Source organism: Spea bombifrons, chromosome 4, assembly GCF_027358695.1.
Source record: "Spea bombifrons isolate aSpeBom1 chromosome 4, aSpeBom1.2.pri, whole genome shotgun sequence".
In the NCBI taxonomy this organism is placed as follows: Eukaryota; Metazoa; Chordata; class Amphibia; order Anura; family Pelobatidae; genus Spea; species Spea bombifrons.
The window spans coordinates 40,546,829-40,564,657 of NC_071090.1; the positions used below are offsets into that span (position 1 = coordinate 40,546,829).

Sequence of the window (17,829 nt, forward strand, 5' to 3'; positions counted from 1 at the left end):
TCCGGGTTCACTGCTTCTCTGGTTCTCCGGGTCAAGAACCGAATCCTCCGGGTCGCGGGAGCGGGGTCTTGACACGCCCCTCTCCCCGCCCATTTTATCCTTTAAATAGGGGTGTGTTTCCTGCAACCGTCAGCGTGAACTCCCCTGACATCAGCGGGAACTACCATTAACGTCAGTGGGACCGCCCACTGACATCAGCGGGACCACCCACTGACATCACGGGACCGCCCGCTGACATCACGGGACCGCCCGCTGACATCATGGGACTGCCCGCTGACGTCAGTGTGCAGTCCTGGCCTCGTCCAGCAAGGGAAGGCTCCGGGTAGCCAGAGCCCAGAAGTTCCCAGGTATGATCACTGTTTCAGAGGTAATCACACATGATCAATGTGTCTTTTGTAGGCTAATCAAGTAGGAATGCTTACAGACCACATTTTCTGTACATTGTATAATACTTTTCAACTCCTAAAACAATACATGATGAGCATTATACATGAGATTGTATAGAATGGATACAGCTTTAGTACTTTTGTGATAACAAAAAGCTTGGCTATAATACACTCACCTAATTTGGAACAAATTGTCAGGAAGACTTTATATAAAGTCCATGTTATTTTGTACTGGATTGTAATATGCAAATCCCCTTTAAGTGTCCTAAGAAGCATAAAACAGAATTTTAAAAGTTTATCATACTCGAAGTTGTATAGTACCTTACCCAAAAATCAAAGCTTCTTCCAGATTAACCCCTTAATGTCAAAGCCTGTACATGTACGGGCTCAACATGCATTGTTTTCAATGGGTTTAGGGACCGCCCATTGCCCTTAAGGGGTTAATATACTTACTGATATTTCCACTCTTCTATGTAGAAAACAACCAAACATGTACAGATCCCAATAGGTCATTCCTGGAAGTTTTTTTATGAGAACTTTAGATAGAAATAAAGCCAACGTAAGTGTTTTAACCCAAAGTCTTTGACAGTATCCTTGCCGTATCTGCAAGTTTATAGCATAATGGCCCCTCTAGGGAACATCTCTGTAAAGTTTAAGAAATGGAAATGTTCTAAGCCTTTAACTAGAATGTCCTGTAAACAATTTGCTTCAGACACAGTATTCTGCGTGCACTTATTTAAACTAATCACCGATTACAAAAAATAAGCAATCGCAACTGTTTTAGTGTCTGAATAAAATCTGACAATTCATTTTTCTTTCTATTAGCACATCTGCTTTTCATCAGATCTTCAACAGCAAATATGATCTCCATTGTGAGTGTCATATTCATATAGCATTTCCAGCGGAGGCGGCTGTCATTGTCATTTAGCATCGACGGCAGGATTATTCCCTAGATTGATTTATTTATTTATTTCTGTTTGCCTCTCATTTAGAACGGGCAGACCTTCCTTCTCTTTTTATGTTGTGATCATTTGTAACTATTAGGAAACACCAGTTTTTAGCAGCACGTCTTGCACTCTGAAATACGACGGCTTCAGAGACATTCACGTTGCTTTGTGGGGTTTAGGATATTTGTCTTTAAGATGTCCCTCTATTTCTCTTTATCCATGTAAAGCTGCAGGAGCACCATTTAGAAAATGTTTGAAACATAGCACTCACTGGATGTATAAACCTTGAGATATATGGTCTAAACCATAATCTCTGATTTACATGAGCCTTTAGGACAGTATGATGATTAAATCACACTTTATGTAGTCCTGTTTTTTATGTTATAGTTGTAAGTTTTCTTTGGTAACTATTACTTAGGAGCAATGTACATTCAAACAATCCAATCCAAGACAACAGTACTGATATTTGATACTCACAATAGAAACCTTTATTGCTTACAATAAAAGGCATCCAATACTGTATCTAAGTCCTAGAGGCGTAAACACACACACACACACATATATACTGTGTATATATATATATATATATATATATGTATTAGGATTCGAACATTCAGACCTTGACAAAGCTAAGCAAGTTAATGTTGTATCCATTGGTAAATTCTCCCAAAGGTGTCATATTTTGATGCATTTTATTTGTTGCAGAGCTGCTTTCAAATGCTGGTGTCAGGCCCTTGATGAAATGCTCAACATGCCTGATGCTCTTAATTCATGGCAAGAACTCGATAGCTCCCCAGACAGCAAAAGAAATGGAAGATCTAAAGATTACAGTGAGAAATTTCTCTGTCGAGCGGGAATATGGGGTTGTTTGCTGGCTGCCGTCATCACCGCTAAAATGTCTCGGTAAGTATTTGGAAGGGGGAAAATATCCATGTGATTTATTTTTATTTATCACCTAATGCTTAGTGCCCAGAGGGGAGCCATAAAAGCTTCTCCTTGTACATGGCGAAGACATAAAATATTATAGCAGATAAAGTAAAAGCTTCTCCTGTGACTGCTGAAATGTCTGTGGATTTCCCATTACTTTGAAATGGTAAGTCTGTGTTTTGTATAGGACCCTTTCTTCCTAGTAATGAGTAAATCAGGGCACTTCTTATGCCTTTCAGGATCTAAGGGGCGTTCGATCCTTTTAAAGATGTACACATGCTTCATCCTGTGGCGTGTGTTAGAAAACTTACACCCATTCTGAGTAATTATAAAGAAATTACATGTAAATGCAATGGCTGTGCATATTCAGTTTCCTTGGATTTTATTAGTAATATGGGACAAATCATTTAACACTATTTCTTACCTAAAAGATGAAGATGTTAGACTAAAATGTATAGGGTTAAAATATTATCCTGGCTAACTGGGATGTTTATTATAGAGGCTTTTAGATGTAAGAAGGCATTTCTTCAATGAGAGATAGGATTCTTCGTCACTCTCGTATACATAGGCTCCCCTTCACTTGGAGCTGGATATAATGAAAGTCACCCCCTTTTTCCCCAGGCCAGCCCTGAATTGTGTGCCCATTTTCTTCCAATGCCCATAAGCCTAAATCAAATTCCTAAATATTTATTTTGCTGTAATGATTGTTGTTGTAATTATATTAGGTTTTTCTTTTTTTCGTAGTAGTGTCATAGAATTAAATGAGGGATGGTCTAGCTAATACTGTCTCTTCCTACAACTTGTCTAAAATGTTCAGGATTCCAGTAGTTATTAATCACTAGGCTATTTTTAAACCGGCTGAAGATTTAAAATAACTCTTAGAACTTTGTAGAAGCCAGCATTATTTAATGTAGCTCTGGATTTTACAGAGACTTTTCACCCTGTGGCTGGCTGTCGGCTGGTGAACAGCCACATCACGCAGCTTCACTCTAGAGAAAATCTCTCACCTTATACTCAGGTGGGATCACTGCGATGCTTTGTTTCGTGAGCATACTTAGGCTGAATCTACATTTGAAAGTAACTAAAAAAGTGGGACTTGTTTTCCAGGGCTCCTTTTAAATATCTTTTGCATCTATGATAAAAATAAAAATATTTTCAAAGTCAATTTTAGTTTTTGTTCTTAACGACTCTTGTATATAACAAAGTCCATTAATATACATGTGATTGTTTTAGCTTTAAAATAACAGCGTAGCATCATGATTTCTTTAATGGATATAGTAGTCCATTTTCCCTGGAGTCCATTGCTGCATACAAATCAGTGCAGGCACTTCTTCCTATATGTACAATAGCAGCCGGCCAACCGCATGTATGCTAGCAAAACATCAGTATTTTGATAACATACATGTGATTGGCTGAGGTTACTCCGACTAATTTCATTGAGAAGTCAGCTTCCATTTGGCAGAAGGGGAATAACACTGTGCATGTTCAAGAAATGTGCGACAAATGGTGAAAGATGAGTTGAGTAAGACCAATATCTAAGGAATGCAATGTAGTCCATGCAAATGGACCTTGACAAAGATCTGTTTGCTGGACAAGTCCTGCAATGCTGTGTGTTCACGTGTTGTTTAATTGATCTATACCTGAACTACATGGAGGAGAAAAAGATTGTAGCACAGTGAAGGAGGGGACAAAGGGACTCTGGGGGGGGGTGACAGTTTTATTGGCAATGAGAGAGAGACTGTCACAACTATCTTGGAACAATTTCAAGTATACATTTGTACATTCAGTGCATGCATACTTTTATAACAGGAAAACAAATTGCACAACAGAAGGTTTCTGCGTACACCAACTATTAAAACATTAGAGGGCACATTACCCCAGACCTACCTGTTTCAATGAAAATTCCGTTATGAGCTTTCTTGGGAAGCCGACTGTTAGGAAACCAGCAGTCAACTTGGTTGTAGACAACAGGAGCGCTATCAAGACAACTCTCTAGTCCTGTGAGCTATCTCTAGTTAATTACTTAGAGCAGGGGTGTCCATGTTTTTTCTGCAGTGGGCCACTTCATCAGAATTGTATACGTGCGAGGGCCTGGTACAGGGTGGCTGTAAATGATGTGCAGACTGCTGGCAGCATCAATACACAAGGGGGGTAGCTAGCCAGTTTTCAGCATGCACTGGCTCACTTGGCATGATAGGAGTGTGATTGCTAACAGCAATCACAGTCCCACCATGCCTAGGTTCCAGCACTTACACATTCATGCTATCACACACACACTCATTCATTCATATACTCATTAATTCACAGATTAATTCCCTCAATCACGCATACTCATTCAAACACCCTCCCCACCCCCTTACCTGCACTGCAGCTCCTCGATGCCGCTCACAGACTTCAGCAGGGGGTGCGGCCTCCCTCTGCGTTCTCTTGTACTGCACAGAGGAAGCAGGACTGGAGCAGAGTCATGTGATGTCACATGAACTCTGCTGGGTTCATAGAAAGTGAGAGTGACGGCAGATAAGAACCAGTAGGCCCATCCAGTCTGCCCACTTCCTCTGTGCAGTAGAAAAGACCCTCCTACAGGTAAGAAGCAGGGCTCTTGTGATCCCGGTTGCCCTGGCTGCCGATCTCACGCGGGCCGCACAACGAGGTGCCGCGGGCCGCATGTTGGGCGCCCCTGACTTAGAGCTAAATCTTCACTTGCATACATATAGAGACCAGCATTTTGGCGACTTCACTAGATGACCAAAACCCTCAAGTGGCTGAATAAACCCAAATGCTTTGAAACAGACTTTATTTTCCGCCAATATATATTATTCTGTGGTATAGAATACAGAGTGTGTATGATTTCCTAATTATCATAACTATTAATTTTAGGAAGTGATGGTTGAGATCTGCGTTTGATATAACGCTGCAATGATTTATGTATACTTTAAATATTTGTGAGCGTAAAAAGCTACAAATGTGTGGGGCAAACAGCAGTGTGTTTGATGGATTAGAGAAGTGTGGAATATATGCCTCTGGAGTATAAACTGGAGGATCTCACTTGCTAATGAGTTTCACCCTGCCAAGAATCATTTACAATTTACATATCTCACTTGTGCTGCAATGCATTTTCTATAGCAGATTGCATGCCATTGTGTAACACATCCATGAATTGATAAGTATCTCTCAAGACAATATTTGTGTTACCAGCCAAAGAATGTTTGGTATAATAATAGAAATGTCACAGTTTTGTTTGTGAAACACCATTAGATTTGAAATGTTCGAGTGACTGTGGTTGTGTGTTGCGTACAATAGTTTTATTACTTTTGTTTCAAATGTATCTTTGATTTAGTAAAAAAAAACAATATAGTTAGTATGTGAAGACACTATAACATAAGCTAAATTTAGCACCTCCTCATCTCTGTTCTCTTTTAAGCAGATTGTGGGTTTTTTACCTAAATAAACAGCATTAAGGATAGCTGCATTTTTTTCTATGTAGCGGTTAAGTAACCAAAAAGAAACCCTGTGGGGTTTATTCTCCTGCCAACTCTTGCCTTAGAGAATGAGAGTTGTGGTTTAACTGCATGATGAAAGGCTGTCCATGTCAAGTTTCCCCATCAGGAAGGGCTGAGCTGGCCTTGTATAATGTTCAACCGGTGATGTGACATTCAAGAAATCTTAGTAGTTGGGCAATGTGTTATATATGGCCACTAGTCTCAGAGGTTCTCTGAGGATGGACATTCGTGATGTATAGTGATGTTTGTGAAATGAAACTCCCATATTAGAGAACAAACCATTATTTCATCCTCCCTTTTATTTCACCCGGTTTACTCATTTAATTTCTCATCCATCCACATTCTCATTGCCCCTCATTGCTTCCCCTGACTTAAAAATGTGGGCTGGGAGTGGTTATTTTTATTTAGTGTATTTATTTTAGTGTATTTTCTAGGCCTACTGTTATAATTACAGTTCAAGGTATATTTACGGTGAATGTTGACAAAATGCCGATGCTTCTGCTTCTCGTTTTGCTGTCTAAGGTGAACTTCCGCCCAAATCTCTGCACTTTCGCCGACGTCCTCTCACCCAATTTCACCAAAAGCGCCATCATTTTGGTGGAAATTTTTCACCCAGTTAGACACACATTAGATAAAGTCAGCAACAGAAAAATAGATATAACTTTTAATGATGTCAGTGGAGGGTATAGCAGGTTTTCCTACATTTCTTAATGCTTTAATAAAGACTGCATGGTCACCACTTCACTCTGTAGTATGCTGGTAAGAATGGTCAAAAGCTCAGTAGTGTTGCAGCCCCATGCATGCTACCACATCCTGGCAGATTTAATGCATGCAGTTCTGCATGTTTCCACCTATAGAAATCAGTGGGCGAAGGGAAAATTGCTTGCGGTCCATTATTCAGGACACAGAGGGTCTACTAGATAGCAGCCATAGGTGAAGTTAATGCCTGTACACCTAGTGTTCCCTCTAGTTTCACTGCTAAATGCTAACAATACCATTGCTATAAAGAGCAAGATTGTTCTGCTTGAAACTGATAGATAATATCAAGTGAAGGCCTGCTAAAGAACAGATGCTGTTTTTGTTTATGTGCCGTAGGTATATATTGACTTCTAATTTGAAAAAGAGGACAGAATGCTGCATGCTTTCAGCATCACTTTACAAGGTAAGCAATGCAAATGTATTTTGATCATATTAGCGTAAAATACGAAAAAACCTGTTTGACATTGTGACAAGGGCAAGCTGTAGTTCTGAAGTGGAGAAAAGGACATTGATTTCCTTAGCCTAATATTTACCGACTTAACATATTCAGACATATTCTTTGTCTTAATACAAATACTTTTAAATTAAATATTCCATAATTTATTTCTGATTCCAAAATCTAGGCTATGTTTCGAGTGTCTCTGCCACATCCCAAGGAGGATCGTGATTATGCATTGTATGAGATTGGAGATGGCTGTGAAGTATCAGAACTGATTCCTGGAATAGACCTTTTTTCTGATCAATACAGAGCCGATGTCAATACTGTTGTTGCCTGTCTGAGCTTCATCATGTTCGAGTTGCATTCTGCTGGTCACAATCTTGTGGTTAGTTGCCGGTTTACATGTACAGTGTTTAGACATCTTTATATATACATTTGTTTTTTATGAAACATTACTAGAGTGCAGTTTAAGGAGAAACATAACAGAAAAAGAGAAACACTTCCGTTAGAGCACAGTAAAGCTTTGTTTCCCAAATCAAATTTAAATCTTCAAGTTGTATATACAATTAAATCTAAACCAGAAGATTTGGAAATTGTGACAGCTTGGTATCCTAATGACACGTGCTGATGATGCATGGTTACCCACCTGCTTTGCCCACACACAATAAGGCAGCCGTAGACTGAAAAAAGAGGAGGGGATCTACCGGATGTTTGGAGAGCCACTGATCATAAATCAAACAATGAGTGCGCCATATTTAAAAACAGATGGAAAAGATATTGTAGTGAAGTAATTGTTGGGCTTACAGCAAAGTGCACTCCAGTAGAAGTTCCACTTAGAATAACCAAGGGTTTGCACACTGACAAGTGGGGTTTTCTGCATAGTGTTGTGTGCAGTTGCAGAGGAAAAGAAGATAAATAGAAGAATAGAGAGAGTAGAGACAAGGAAACAATAGAGGAACGGGAAGGAAAGTATGAGAAGACATTAGAGACAAGAGGTCTGGTGGATAGTGTTGTAAGGGAAAGGGGAGAGTGACTGCCAGATAGTAGGAGGAGCACTAGGAGGAGAGATGGGAGAGAAGTGGAAGAAGAGAGCAATGGAGAAGGAAGTAAGGTGTATATATATATATATATATATTTATGTATGTATATATATCTGTGCATATCACGGCGCACACGCTAGTATATAGATATATGCATGTCCTGACTTCAGATACGGGAGGGATATTAATAAAAGCTCTAACGGTTATATATAACAAAGTTCTTCATTCACTAAGCAGTAGCTAAACTAGTTTATCAACTAAATAGTTATCAGCCATACATTATTTACAAGCTACAGTTTTAGGGGTGTGAGCTCCCTCCTCTTAGGGAACTGACTGACACAAAACCCTTTTTCTGCCTTGATGCAGAGGAAGTATTTAACAACCTCTTTCTTCGTTATGAGCTGTGAATGAGCGCAGTTAGAGAGTATTGTTACCCCCAGTCTGGATTCTTCACCTGCAGCCTGTGTCTAGGCAGGTAGCAAATCAGTGTCACCCGTGATCAGCATGCGTCAGTATTACCGTATTTGCTCGATTATAAGACGACCCTGATTATAAGACGACCCCCCAAAATCAAAATATTAATTTAGGAAAAAACAAAAAGCCTGAATATAAGACTACCCTATAGGAAAAAAGTTTTACTAGTAAATATTAATTCATGTAAACTAATTTTCATATTTAATACAAGCTATGATTGAGAAAAATATTTTTATTTCCTTTTATTTGCCAACCTGCCCCCCAGTTATGCACATCTGCCCCCAGGCTTGCCACTCTGCCCCCAGAAATGCCTTATACCCCCCTATTTGCCACTCTGCCCCATGATGTGCCTTTTAACCCTCTATATGCCACTCTGCCTCCAGAAATGTCTTATACCCTCCTATATGCCACTGTGCCCCATGATATGCCTTTTAACCCCCTATATGCCCCATGATATGCCTTATACCCCTATATGCCAATCTGGCATATAGGGGGTTAAAAGGCATATCATGGGGCTGAGTGGCATATAGGGGGTTAAAATGCATTTCTGGAGATATATATATACTGCTAACAGCAATCACACTCCTATCAAGCCAAGGCAGCCAGTACGTGCTGGAACCTGGGGATGTTAGAAGTGTGATTACAGCCTCCCTATGCCATGCTACCACCACCCCCCTTACATATCCATGCTATCACACACACACTCATTCACAAACATTTAAATACTCATTCATTCCATTAATCACACATACACACACACACTCAAACCCCCCACCCCTTACCTGAACTGCAGATCTCCCACTCGCAGACTTCTGCAGGGGCCCGGCTGTGCGAGCAACTTCTCTGGCCCCGCCCCCAGAGGAAGGAGGGGGGAGGTAGAGTTATGTGAGGACTGTGCTAGCTTCCTGTTTCCTGCTGCTAATAGCAGAGACGCTGCTCGCGATCAAAGCCCGGTAAGCAGCACGGCCGAAGCAGAATGAGGTCTGATTAGAAGACGACCTCGATTATAAGACGAGGGGTATTTTTCAGAGCATTTGCTCTGGAAAAAACCTCGTCTTATAATCGAGCAAATACGGTACTTACAGATACAAACATAAAACTCCAGAGCAGATCAAAAAAGAAATCTGCCCATCTAGTGTGCCCATTTTCCTAGATGATATTAGCATGATTGAGAGTTACAGATACAAGATGATTGGTATAAACTGAAAGACATAGGCGGAATGCATGCAGTAGGAAAAAAACGATCCGTAAAACTCATTATACAGATAATGTGATTAGCTATTCATATTATATTGTTATTTGCAGGTTTTGCCATTATTCACATTGTACCAGTATTTTGTTTCCATGGTTTGTCGTGACCCAGTTACATCCATAGAAGGAAGGATTCTTAAGGTATGTCAAATAACATTTGGTGTTTACTGACCTTGAAATAAACAGATAGTAGTGGCTTTAACCAGCACCAGTCATGCACAGCTAAGTGACATTATCTTAACAGCCAGAAATTGGCCTTGGCATTCACTTTTGTCAGATCCATCTCACTGACATGGGCTTCACAGTTTATTTTAGGAATCCAAATGAAAAACAATTTTGGTGTTAAAACAGCTACATTTTCTGTAACAGTGTGCGGTCCCTTGGCAGTATTAGCTTACGATGTAGCTAATGTTTATTTTATTTCATAATTCACCTTATTACATGTTATCTTTGAGTTTCATATTCTCATAAAGCATTGTCTAAATCTATGGTTTCTCATGGTTTCTCATTTGTAAAACATATTTATACTTATGTTTCAATAGCCTGGCTTACACACTTATATATATATATATGTGTATCTTCTTTAAGATTAAAGTCCTTACTGACCTGCATCTGTTTACGGAGGCATTTCATGAAATTTCCATCATCAGTCATGGCAAGCGAATTCCTAGGAGACCACACAAAGGTTTCAAGCCTTCTGGAAAACCCAAGGTAACATTTTGTAAATAATTTCATATACAGACAACAGATTTATAAAAAAGAAAGGATTTTGGTAAAAAATGGCATTTGATAGCAGAAGAGCAGATTAGATATATCAATGACAGATACACAGTAAACCCTTTTATTGCCAAGTATAAGGATCTTTAAAATATAATTACTTTTCATGGTAAATACAAAATAATAATAAAAATAAGACTACATGTGGAATATGGAATAAGTAAAAAGTTTTTTTAAATAATGTATTTGTACCACCTAATATGCAGCCCACAATTCTCTCACAAGCACATCCGTTATACTTCTGTTTAGTAAATACTGATGTGATTGGCTACCAGCCTGCGGCCGGGTTCTGTGAATAACTTAAAATAGAAGGTAGAGAAGAAATAAATGCCAACAAGGATTCACACATGGTTATCTAACCAATTCCCTGGGGTACAGCAAACATCGGAGCTTAATTACTTCTACGCATTATAAGGGTTCTTATAAGAACAGAGGCATTCACGACAGGGGACATGTGAAATATATATTCTGCTGACAGCCTGTGCTCTTTCATAAAGGGATGGTCTAATGCCCATGTCACCCCATATAAGAAGAATACATGTTAAAGTACTCTGTGAGCACTTTGATATGCATTCTTCCAAAATGAAAAAAATAAATAAAACTAAAGCATTTACCTGACACAGACATGGCTGACCAGCAACTGCAACAGTCCTGCTCCATGGTTTGACTATTTTTGTCACTGATTGGCTGCTTAAAGCAGTCAGTCAGTGGCAGGAAAGTACTCCCATTTAAATTAATGGCATCACCTTCCGCATACGTGCACAGGCGACTGAGCAGACCCCCAGTTTTCTCTGATTTGTATGGACAATTCAAACATTTAAAGGAACAATGCAGCTATCATATTCATCAATGTGAGCTATCATTAAACCCTCAGTTTGTAAGCTTTCTAATTTCTAAGCTTAATGATCTTTAGGTTGGGGTGATGCATAAATGTTTATGAACCGTGATAGCATCATTGGAGATGATGAAACATCTGAATTAACTGCATATACCCAGTGTGAATGAATGAATAACAAAATGAACAGAGATGGGTATATAGAGAAATTTTTGTAGTAAACCACTAAGTACAAGTTTGTACTCAAAGGACTTTGGATTCAAAGGCTTGTAACCTGTTACATTAATACCCATGATGAATGGTTGGTAATGTCATGTTATAGAATAGGCAGATAATAAAGTACCTATTTATATGACATCAATGTCAACCTTAATGAAAAATGCTAACAGGTAAAGAGTATATTTGGGTAAGCATTGAAAAATATGGCTGGATATAGACCAGACAATGTTTAAATGCCTCCAGGAAATGTCTTGGTGTTGAAGAAGAAGTCACAAGAACAGTTTGTGTTTCTTGCCCAGGGATCGCCCACGTAATCAGTTAGGAAGCTAAGTCTTCATATAGAGATAACAGGCTACTTATAATGACAGACGTATGTGTGGGAGAGAACTTAGTGTATATCAAATACCAATCCATATTATTTGAATTCACAAAAAGACAGACGGATAGCAATTAAAAAAAATATTGACAGATCTTTCCTTAATGTGTCAGTGAAATCAAAATAGCTGGGGGAGGGTTAATCAGACTGAAATCTAAAATATCACAATTCACAAATATGTCACAAATAGATCACAGATGTCAGTGATGTTCTTATGCAGTGTCTGATATGTATAAAATAGTAACTTGTAAGTTGTAGAATGATTAAAAATATTAATAAGCTTCTTAGAGTATGAAAAACAAGCTGGACGTACCCTGAAAATGTTATGACACAAGGTCTTGCTTTTTTGGAATATGTCATTACAAGTTGTTTACAGTCTTTTGATGAATTATTTTAACAAAATTTATTTAAAAGCATTAGAATGAAAATGTAATGAAAACGCTTCTCAATTGTTAATTCTTAACAATTTTTTTCCAGATCTGTCCGAAATTTACATCTTCAGATACAGTGCTATCCAGAGAAAACCTACAGGTAGAAAGCATTTTAATTCATTTTTATAGATTTTCCATATAATACATTTTCTAGAATGTTACAATTTTGAGGCAAAGACGTTGGATGTAGAGTGAGTTTATTTCTATACCACTAGCTCTTGTGATTTCAAGCCATAGCAACATACTTCAAAAATGGTGCAAAGTGAGGGCAGTTGTTGATCATGAAAAATGGTACAGAACAAATCTGTGATCAAAAACCGTCCGGAGTTCTGAAGAAAACCACTTGCCCTGTTATGTCTGCCACCTAAACCTGGTAATTGTCACCAATGTATCATTTTATTGTGGCCAAACCCAAAAAAATAAGACATAAAAAAAACCAACGCATGCTAAACACTTGGTAGTGACCAGGAAATGTAGCACCAGTAGTGGGAGAAAGAGTCTGCACCTGTCAGTACAGAGGATATATACATATATCAAGGGTGTCCAACATGCGGCCCGCCGGACCTCAAGGTGCGGCCCGTGTGAGATTTGCAGCCAGGGCAACCGGGATCACTAGGGCCCTGCTGCTTACCTTTGGGAGGACCTTTTGTACTGCACAGGGGAAGCGGAACCCAGCATAGTCACGTGAATGTACATCACATCACATGACTCTGCTCCATTCCTGCTTCCTCTGTGCAGTACAAGAGAAGTTGCTTGCACTGAATGCGAACAACGCAGAGGAAGTAGTGGCCCCTGTGGAAGTCTGCTAGCGGCACAGAGAGAGCTGCAGTGCAGGTAAGGGGTGTATAAATGAGTATGCGTGATTGAGGGAATGAATCTGTGAATGAGTATATGAATGAATGAGTGTGTGTGTGTGTGATAGCATGGATGTGTAAGCACAGGGTGGCTGTAAGTGATGTGCAGACCCCATACTGCTGGCAGCATCAATACACAAGGGGCAGCTAGCCAGGTTTCAGCATGTATTGGCTGACTTGGCATGACAGGAGTATGATTGCTAACAGCCATCACAGTCCTATCATGCCCAGGTTCCAGCATTTACTGGTTGCCTGGGCATGATAGGAATGTGATTGCTGTTATATATATAGTTGAATTTTTTGTCCAATTTTGGTGTGTTAACCACACTTTTATTAAAACTAAGTAACACACTAAAATTGGAAAAAAATACAATAACAATATTAATTGATATATGATTGTTGACAGCAATAACACTCCTAGCATGCCCAGGCAACCAGTACATGCTGGAATCTGGGTATGCCTGAGACTGCTGTTAACATTGTTTTTGAATTGTTTGTACAATGGGACTCACTGATATTGTAAAATCTACCTTTACTCAAACCCTGTTAACTTTAAAACTTCAGAGTAAAGTCCTAAATTTGATATCATTGTCATATTAGTTCACTGTACTGATGACTTGGGAATGTCTATAGAACCTAGCCACAGATAGCACAAGCATACATGTCGGGGTCTGAGTGTATTTTAAAGTGAAATTTCACAGCTATTATTTCATTTTTATGTTACAGTAATTATCCACTGCTATTTGTAAATAAATATAAATGGAATATGAAGTGACCAGTTAGAACTGAGTGACAGGTTAACCAGAACTCAAACGGCTGAAGGGACTGACTGGTGAAAATGGTTGTCTCCAGGCTGACAATCTGTACTCATGAGAGAATTAATGTCTTGGTTTTGTGATACTGTAGTCTGAAGAGGGGACACCAGAGATTTTAAATGTATTAGCTCACTAAATGGCATTGCAAACCGTCTCTTCTGGAATCAATATGGCAATATCAGCAGGATGAATAGCCGCTTTAACAAAGTATGGACTGCATATATCTAGTTCACACATACACACACATGCCACTGCCATCGTCGCCTTAGTGACCATAATAAAAAACACTCAGTTAAGTGTTAAATTACAGCAAATCGTTCTCTTATATTCATAGGGAAACTTGAATTTAGTAATTGAACTCTTATCAGGCCAAAAGATGGAGGAGCTTTTGAATGCACAAGCACTGTAAGCAAACGTTTATTTTATGTTTGGCTAACTGTGCTGTTGTCAACGTCATAACGACCACATCTATGGTCTTCTATATATATAAAAAAGTTAGTTCTATGTACCGGTATTTCTTCAAGTTTATGCATAGTGATTACTTTTTTCCTAATTTGATGTCGCTAGATTTCTGATAAAATGTTTCTTTTCAAAACATATTGTAGCTTACAAAGCTTATTCACTGGAGGAATATTTTTGCCATTTAGTATCAATGTACTCCCTGTCTTTTGTCATGACTAATATTACCCTTGGGCATCTTTTACTAGAATAAAAAAAGTCTGAATTCTTCTGTAGCAATATAGCAATGCTTACTGCCTGATTCCCAAGAGCTGCAACCGTTGTATCTGAGGTTTAAATAATCACGAAGAAGCCATTTAATTGGAGGACAACAGACTGCCAAGAAACTTTCAGTGACACTCTTTGGAAGTTCTACCAGAACGTACAGATATAAACATAAAATAAGAAGCATAATACCATTTATTCAGATGAACAAACGCTAGGGGCATTAATATATATGGCAATAAACTTTTTAGGTATCTGACATAAAAATGGGGAATTTATATGTAGAATTCAATTTCTATAGAATAAAAGAAGCTAAAATCTAGCTTCAAAGGCTCTTGATAGTCTGGAATCCCTAGGCGTTAACACCAGTGTTGCTTTTCCTAAGGACACGGTTATTCTCTAGTTATGTCCCCAGCCCACCGAACAAATTATTATCTGAAATAGTAGGCAGCGCTGTGTAAATCCAGTCTTCAAAGGACAGAGACAAGCCAGCTTTGGGGTAATTCTTAGCACATTGTTTTGACATTTGACAACATTTAATTAGTTTATTTCAAGCTTATTAAAGAAACTCTGATGCAGAGGCAGTCTGGTAAAGAATTGGAAGCAATTACTACCGTACATGTTCAGATTTGAACACATCTGAAACATTCTGCAACCCATTTGAAATACCAGTCCACCTAGACTGCCTCTATGTTCCTTTCCTGTCTTTTCTGTAACATTTCATTTGATAAGAGGGTATAAGAGCGTATCATAATAGCCTAGCCTGCTAGGTTAATGTTACCAGCATGTCCCTGCAGTGCTATGGTTATAGCACACTATGATTTGTTTGGAACACCATTGTTTAGTGTTCATTAGCTTACTCAAATAAAAATATGGTAACGTAGCAATTTAGGACACATGCAGACTTTCAATTATATTAATGTCACGTCAGTATGAACGAAAAGGAGCATACAAGTGCAGTTTGCCCTGCTAAAACATAAACTGAACAGGACTGCTGGCTGTTGCTAAATGAGCAGACCTGCTCCGTTTCTATCTTAGTAGAAACAGGCATCAACAAAATAGAAGACGCACATCACAAACAGGGCTTCCTTGGTTTATAAATAACAAAATAATGAATAACAGTTACATATGGCTATTCCTTTTAATTCCAGGCAATAGAAGACATTCTTAACAGAAAACCAAGTGCAACTCTTCTTTCTGTTTGTGATCAAGCAGCTATGGATAAATTCATGCTGGCTAAAATGCATTTCATACTAAGGCTGTCTTCAACATTGAATGCCATCCCTGAAACGGTGAACAAATCTACATATGAAGAGAAGGAAGTGTCCAAAAATCTGCGAAGCAAAGCTACCGAGGACGACTCAGTTGGTAATATGGCCAAGTGCAAAAAGCAGAATGTATAAACACTTGTTCTATATCCCAGGCCAGATCATACTTTGTATTCTGCATGAGTGAGTTGTAGCACACCTTTTGGATCTGAAATGGCCAGTAATGGTGTGGAATATTGAGGTTCTACTGATAAACCAGTATTTTTAGTCATTTTTAGTGTATCATACATAGGGCTGCAACTAACGATTATTTTAATAATCGATTAATCGGCCGATTATTTTTTCGATTAATCGATTAATCGGATAAAAAAAACAATATGCAAATTTTTCGTTTATTTAAAAGAATTTAATGAACTGGATGTTAAAAAACAACTTAAAATTTACATTAACATTCTTATTTTGTTATGATGTAATAAAAAACAATATTTTCAAAGTACAAGAACCCAAACACAATATTTATGAAACAAAATAACCCCAAACATTCTGAAAAGAGGTGGACTATTACTGTTCAAGAAACTTTGCCCCAGCACTTTGCACTTTGCACCCAGCACTTTGCACCCAGCACTTTGCACCCAGCACTTTGCACCCAGCCCTGGCACTTTGCACCCAGCACTTTGCACCCAGCACTTTGCCCCAGCCCTGGCACTTTGCATCCAGCACTTTGCACCCAGCATTCAGCACTTTGCACCAGCACTTTGCACTTTGCACCCAGCCCTGGCACTTTGCACCCAGCACTTTGCCCCAGCCCTGGCACTTTGCATCCAGCACTTTGCACCCAGCATTCAGCACTTTGCACCAGCACTTTGCACTTTGCACCCAGCCCTGGCACTTTGCACCCAGCACTTTGCACCCAGCCCTGGCACTTTGCACCCAGCACTGGCACTTTGCACCCAGCACTTTGCACTGTGCCCCTGCACCCAGTCTCTAACTCTGCCCTGCACCCAGCCCTGCCCCCACATTCTGCCCTGCCCCCACACTCACACTCTGCCCTGCACCCACTCTGCCCTGCACCCACACTCACACCCTGCCCTGCATCCCCACCCCCACTCTGCCCTGCACCCAGTCTCCCACTCTGCTCTGCACCCACACTCACACCCTGCATCCCCACCCCCACTCTGCCCTGCACCCAGTCTCCTGCCCTGCACCCCCCACCCCCACTCTGCCCTGCACCCCCACCCCCACTCTGCCCTGCACCCCCACCCCCACTCTGCCCTGCACCCACACTCACGAACCGCTCTGTGCGAATGGAGCCACTCGCACAGAGCGAACCGCTCTGTGCGAATGGAGCCACTCGCACAGAGCGAACCGCTCTGTGCGAATGGAGCCACTCGCACAGAGCGAACCGCTCTGTGCGAATGGAGCCACTCGCACAGAGCGAACCGCTCTGTGCGAATGGAGCCACTCGCACAGAGCGAACCGCTCTGTGCGAATGGAGCCACTCGCACAGAGCGAACCGCTCTGTGCGAATGGAGCCACTCGCACAGAGCGAACCGCTCTGTGCGAATGGAGCCACTCGCACAGAGCGAACCGCTCTGTGCGAGTGGAGCCACTCGCACAGAGCGAACCGCTCTGTGCGAGTGGAGCCACTCGCACAGAGCGAACCGCTCTGTGCGAGTGGAGCCACTCGCACAGAGCGAACCGCTCTGTGCGAGTGGCTCCATTCGCACAGAGCGATTCGCTCTGTGCGAGTGGCTCTGTGCGATCCGTGCACATAGACATGAAGAATACTTACCTCCGGAACGCGTCAC

General features: G+C 40.2%; 1 protein-coding gene across 1 annotated transcript in view; it reads left to right on the forward strand.

Annotated features, from left to right (window-relative positions):
• The window catches only part of CFAP54 (cilia and flagella associated protein 54), a 119,170-nt gene that overhangs the window by 76,945 nt on the left and 24,396 nt on the right, over positions 1-17,829 (forward strand). Inside the window, exons 46-52 of the mRNA XM_053463661.1 lie at positions 2,039-2,236; positions 6,856-6,922; positions 7,143-7,343; positions 9,778-9,864; positions 10,312-10,434; positions 12,408-12,461; positions 15,905-16,121. Of these exons, the coding sequence (XP_053319636.1) occupies positions 2,039-2,236; positions 6,856-6,922; positions 7,143-7,343; positions 9,778-9,864; positions 10,312-10,434; positions 12,408-12,461; positions 15,905-16,121 (947 nt within the window). The remainder of the gene's footprint in view (positions 1-2,038; positions 2,237-6,855; positions 6,923-7,142; positions 7,344-9,777; positions 9,865-10,311; positions 10,435-12,407; positions 12,462-15,904; positions 16,122-17,829) is intronic.